The 5,909-nt window shown below is 65.9% G+C and overlaps 1 protein-coding gene across 1 annotated transcript; it reads right to left on the bottom strand.

The window, feature by feature from the left end:
- Positions 1 to 919: 919 nt before the first annotated feature.
- SLC39A4 (solute carrier family 39 member 4) lies at positions 920 to 5,909 on the bottom strand. The gene is made up of 12 exons (XM_011374845.2): positions 5,250 to 5,909; positions 4,621 to 4,875; positions 4,217 to 4,412; positions 3,962 to 4,104; positions 3,702 to 3,873; positions 3,224 to 3,396; positions 2,937 to 3,092; positions 2,745 to 2,861; positions 2,556 to 2,610; positions 2,308 to 2,460; positions 2,022 to 2,209; positions 920 to 1,935 (listed from the first exon to the last, which is right to left on the bottom strand). The coding sequence occupies exons 1-12, from the start codon at positions 5,445 to 5,447 to the stop codon at positions 1,807 to 1,809; spliced, it is 1,935 nt and encodes a 644-aa protein (XP_011373147.1). The 5' UTR covers positions 5,448 to 5,909; the 3' UTR covers positions 920 to 1,806.

Raw genomic sequence — 5,909 nt, 5'->3', positions numbered from 1 at the left:
CTGCGGCGGAGACAGCGGCCCCCGGTGGCCGGGGGAGCGAGGTGGCCTCGCGACTCCGCGACCAGAGCCTCTGGAGATCCCGCGTCCCACAGGCGGGGGAACGCGGCGGCGGGCCGGAAGCGAGGAGGGCATGCAGCGGCTCCGGGCTGGCTGGGTCCCCTGCCTGACCCGGGCTGGGAACAGTGTAGAGCAGCGGTCCGCAACTTTTTTGGCATCAGGGGCGGGGCTCCTATGAGAGTCTAATGCCTGACGATTTGAGGTGGAGTCGAGGCGGGCATGCAGATACAGATGAGTCTTCGTTCCTTCGCCTACCGCTCATCTCCTGCTGTGCAGCCCAGTTCCTAACGGGCCATGGACAGGTACTAGTCCATGGCCCAGGGATTGGAGACCCCCGGCATATTGCTGCAGGAAGACGCGAGTGTCCTCCGCCAAGCCCATGTTCCGATGCCGGCCAGGAGCGTCGCGCGGAAGAGCCAGGCGAGCCTCGTGATGTGGGGCTGGAATGCAAGGGACGCCCGAGTGTGGAGGAGGCACAGACAGTACCCAGATGGGAAGGCTTCTTAGACAGAAAAGCCGTATCCTGTCTCTCCTGCATGCCCGCCCCAGAGCGACCCTACTTCCACCCAAGCGTTGGGCACTGAAGGCACACAGCCCTCCCGGCGCCGGCAGCCACGTTTGCCAGTCCTCCCCTCTACCACCTGAGCCTCTCCTTCCAAAGCAGTGATTTTCTTGCGATCTTGCTCCCTCCCCAGGCCTGGCACAGCTACCTACTTCAAGGCCCTGGAACCAGGGCCTCGCACAGCTCAGCGAACCTCTCCTCCCTTGCTAGGGAGCTGCCCCAAATAAGCTGGGACAGGCCTGGGCCTTAGAAATGGAATCATAAGAAATAAAACAAGAAAGTATAGTCACATCCGAGAAATTGGCATATACACGTATATTGCATCGAGATCCGCACACTTGCTCATGTCAACAACAAGGCTCCGAGTCTGGACCATGGGGTGGGTGCCCAAAGGGGCCACCCGGATGTCCAGGCAGTTGTGTAAACCCCGGGCTACACTAAACCCCTTCAGAAATCATAGGAAGTACCACAGCCAGGACCGTGAAGATGTGCTGCAGGAGGCAGCAGGGGCAGAACACTGACGCTCAGCATCTCTGTCAAATGGACAGTCAGGGTGCCCACATCACATGGCATCTGTGACAACTGAATAAGTCAGTGCCCATAGGACCATAGGACCGGAGCCTGGCACGTGGCAAGCACCCTAACAAATGAAGGAGAACGCATCTGAGGGACGGAGTGGACCCTGTGGAGAGAGCCAGAGACACACAGGAGCAGTCCTGGGGAGGAAGCAATGGGCAGGGCGCTGCCATCCCAGGCAGGGGAAGGGAAGGGGAGAGCGGGCCGCCGGGCTGAGGTCGTGGGCAGGGCTGGCAGTAGGAAGGTGGAGATGGGCCCTCCTGGTGGATCCTCTTCCTCAAAAGGAGGGGAGGTCCAAGGCAGAGGTGGGGCAGTGGTGTCCCAGGCCTGGAAATTCCAGAGCATAGCTCTGCTGGTTCCTGTCGGGGTTCTAAGCACTGCCCCACTCAGTGGCCCTTCTTGGTGGGAGGCCCTCCCCACAGCGGGAAGAACAGTCTGGGCTCCAAGGGCGGGAATGCCTTTATTGAAGATGGGTTGGGGGGCCTGGGAGGGCGGGAACTCTCGAAGGCTTAGGGCTCTCCAGGTCCCCAGCTGTAGGTTCAGGTTCAAGGGGCTGAGACAGCGCAGGGCCAGGGGCCAGAGTCAGGGTCCCAAGAGCGGGGCGGAGGCTATCAGAGGGCGATGCTGTCCTCATACAGCGACAGCAGCAGCAGGACGGCCCAGCCGCCTAGCAGACCCACGTTGTGCAGCAGGAAAAGGAGCCAGGGACGCGGGTCGCGCACGTTCAGCATGGCCGGAAGCTGCGGAGGTGAGTGCCGGGTCAGCAGCCAGCTCATGGGCCTGCTCACCCCCCTCCAGGAGCCCCCTTCGCGCCCTCCGCCCTGACCATGTCGCAGAGCGCCACGTAGAGGAAGAGGCCGATGGCTACCGCCAGGGTCCAGGACTCGCTCTCCTCGCCGACGCCGAGTGCGAGCGCCACGTAGAGGCCGGCGAAGGCCGTGAGCCCCGAGGCCAAGTTCAGCAGCAGCGCCCGGGACACCGGCAGCCCTGCGTGCAGCAGGGCCGCGAAGTCCCCTGGGGCGCGCGGGAGGGGGCGGGGTCAGGCCAAGAGCCCCGCCCTCCAGACCCCGCCCCTCCCGCCACACCGACAAGCCCCGCCCCTTGCCTCTCACCCAGCTCGTGGGGCACCTCGTGGCAGAACACCGCCAGCGACGTGGCCAGCCCCGTCTTCCAGGAGGACGCGAAGGCAGCGCCCACGGCCAGCCCGTCGGCGAAGTTGTGCAAGCCGTCGCCCAGCGTGATCATGTAGGGCAACAGCCTCAGCTCTGCGGACACAGCGCGCGTGGGGCGTGGGTAGGCGCGGGCCTGGCGCCACCACACTCTTAGCCCCCAGCCCTTCCTGGGCACCCCCAGGGCTCACCTGGGCTCTTTCTCCGGGGCTCCGGGCTCAGCAGCTCAGGGCTCTCTTCTGCCACCTGCAGGGGGTCCAGGTGGTTGAGCCTCCGTGCGAGGGAGAGGGGAGGAGCCGGGCTCGGGCCCCAGGTCAGCCTCAGAAGCCAGGGGCAGAAGCCCTGGGGTAGGGGCTCGGAGCGCCTGTAAGGGGACTTACCAGGTCTGCACGGGAGCCCTCGTGGGGCTGCTTGGGTGGCCGGAGCTCCCTAGGTGCCAGCTGCAGGGACATGCCGTGGCTGTGGCCACTGTGGCTGCGAGGCGCGCCCTTCCGGTCCTGTCGAACAGCAGCTCAGGGCCCGCCATGCCTCTTCCCAGTCCACCCACCACATCCAGCCCCCACTCGCCTGACCTCTGGGTCCTGGGGCAGCAAGAGGTCGCAGAGTTTCTCGAACAGGAAGAAGACATAGAGGCCGCTGAGTGCCACCACGAGGCGCCAGGTGGTCTGTGGGCCGTGGCTGTCTGCCCTGTGCTCGCTGTCCCCACCGTGCTGGTGCAGTCCCAGAACCTGGGAGGGCAGGGGGAGCTGAGCCTGGTGCCTCCCTGACACGGACCCCAGGAAGGCAGGCCTGGCAGGAGGGTTGGGAGGCAGAGCCCCTGGGAGAGGGGAAGGGAGGGGCCCAGTGGGCTGGGGCCGACCTTGGGTGTCAAGTGCAGGAGGGCGTCCCCTGTGAGTGCGCCCACGGCCATGCCCAGGAAGGTCTGGATGACATAGTGGGCAGCAGTGCTGCAGGCGGCGCAGGTGAGAAGCAGGAGGCCAAAGGTGGAGCAGAGGCAGATGAGCAGCGTGGCCAGCGAGCCGTACAGATACTCTGGGGGACAGATAGCAAGGGCCCAGGTGAGAGCCCCACCTCAGCCTTCTCAGGGGAGGCCGTCCAGCGGGATCTGGGTGTGAGCAGGCGCTCTCCAGAGCTACAGGCAGCCAGGTGCGGGCCAGGCCCCTGCTCACACTAACCCTGGCCTCGAAGCCCCATGCTCTTCCCTTCCAGGCCCCAGGCTGAGCCTTCCCCCTGTCTCCCCTAGCCCAGCATTCACTCCCTCTCTGGGCGACCCCCAGCTGTGCCACCAGCACCTCTGGGCACAGGGAGGAAGGCAGGCTCGGAAGGTGGGCACTCACTCTCCGCCTGGCTAAGCTGGTTCTGGGCTGGGTGACTGGGCTGAGGGCTGCAGGCTCCACTCAATTGCTGTTGGAGCAGGGCGGGGCTCAGTTGGGCCCAGGCCTCTGGGGTCACCCCGGTCTGCTCAGACAGCCCATACACAGCCATCACGTCCCTGGCACTCAGGCATACCTGGGGGTAGCAGGACTGGGGGTCAGGTGCTTGGGCAGGCTCGTAGAACCCCACCGCTCCCCAGGACTGTGGCCTATGAGCCGCTCACTGTGTCCCATGTGTCAGAGCTGCTGTTGGGGGCGGTGAGGGGCGTGGGGCCCTGGCGGTTGACCCTTTTCTCCTGATGATGGTGGTCACTGTGGGTTTCGGTCACTCCGCCCACCCCCAGGCGCTGCATCAAGGCCGCCAGCTCTGGCAGAGAGAACAGAATTGCAAGTGTGTGGGCTCTGGTGCTGCCCTGCCCAGGGCCACGAGGCTGGCGGCTCAGGGCATGCCCCGCTCTGTGGCCCAGCCCAGGCCTCACCGGCCACAGAGATGTTGGGCGTGTCGCCGTGGGACTGCTGGAAAACGAAGTCCACGAAGTACTGGGGCGTCGGCAGGGTGTGGAAGCAGGACCCGCGCCCCACGTGCTCCAGCAGGGTGGCCAGCACGGGGCCAGGGCTGCCGGGCGCCCCCGCCACCCCCGCCTCTCGCAGCAGTTGAGGCGGGTCCACGCAGGCCTGGGGGAGGGGCTGGGTGTCAGCCAAGCTGCCACTGTGGCCTTCCTGGCCGCCAGCTCAGCCACCGCCCCTGGAACCCTTGCCCCCTGGATGCCAGTGGCCCCTGGATCTGCCCCTTAGCCTCATCTACGTCCTGAGTGGGTCCCTCCCCTCCAAACCCCTTGGGTCCTCCTCGCCCAGTGCCACAGGCAGCCCGCCCGGCCCTCACCTCCCCTGCGCTGGGCTGGCCCGTGGTCTGGGCCTGAATCCTCTGCAGCAGCCTGCTCAGGCCTGGGGCCAAGGCCTTGGGGCCCTCGAGCAGGGCCAGGAGATGGTCGGCACGGGAGGCCCAGCGGCCAGCCCGAATGTCCTCACACGTGCCCTCAGGGTCGCTGAGGTAGAGGGCGGCAGCGGCACTGAGGCGGGCGAGGTGGCCAGGTTCCTCAGGCCTGCCCAGGGCCAGGAGGTCGTCCACGGACAGGCACTGTGGGCAGAGACGGTGGACAGCGGCCCTGTGGGGCCACACACGCCTCTCTCCCCGCCACGCCTCCACTTCCTGCTCTCATACTCCCCCCACCCCCATTACAGGAGCGGGTGCACAGGGGTCTCAGGAGGGGTTCCTTCCCCGGTGGTTTCTTCCTGGAACCACTGCCAATGTGATGGCCTGGAGGCTGACAGGGGAGGCGGCCCTGGGATCTGGAGCTGCGTGTCCCCAGTGCAGCCCCCATCATGGGGCTTGGGGCTGCAAGCAGGACTGCTCAGCCTCTGCCCTCCTCCTGGAGTCTGCCCAGGCCTTTCGCTGCCAGCCCGTAGGGTGGGGTGGGCAGGGCCGGGGGACCTGTCGGGTGGGGCACTTACCTTTCCACACGGCCCTGAGGTGCAGTGCACACGGGCCGCCAGTGTATTTAACAGGCCGCCCAGCGCCACGCGGTCCAGAGCACCCTGGCCTGAACTCAGCAAAGTCAGCAGATGAGCAGGCTGGGCCATCCTCATGGTCAGCACCAGCACCAGCACAGCCAGCAGCGGCCTAGGCTCAAGCCAGGCCAAGATCGCCATGCTGAGGCCGCGGAAGGCTTGGCTCCTGCTTGGTGCTCTGGCGAGGCCTTGCACACCAGGGCTGGCTAAGGGAAGAGAGGGCTGCTTGGGGCCAGAGTGGTGCTAGGCACGAGGCTCTCCCACAGGTATTTCCTGCTGGGCGCTGTGATTGGCTGTCAGAGGAATTACAGATTAGCCATTCCAGGGGCAGGTCCTCCCCAAAACGAAGAGCCACATCCTGCAGGCGAGAGCTGCCTGGGGCCAGACTAGGGCGAGGTGAGGCTCTCTTGCAGGTGTTTCCTGCTGGGTGCTGTGATTGTCTGCCCTGCTTAACCATTTCAGGCTCCGTCCTCCACGTTCCAGGAGCTGCTGCCTGTGGGGGGGCGCTTGCCGGGCCCTTCCCCTGGCCTGCCTGCTGCGCCTTCCCTCCCCTGAGGGCCTAGGGTGTTGCCTTCTGCAGCTCTTTCTAGGGGCTCCCTCCAA

The sequence above is a fragment of the Pteropus vampyrus genome, unplaced genomic scaffold (genome assembly GCF_000151845.1).
Source record: "Pteropus vampyrus isolate Shadow unplaced genomic scaffold, Pvam_2.0 Scaffold256, whole genome shotgun sequence".
NCBI lineage: Eukaryota > Metazoa > Chordata > Mammalia > Chiroptera > Pteropodidae > Pteropus > Pteropus vampyrus.
This window is presented reverse-complemented; position numbering and strand designations above follow the sequence as displayed.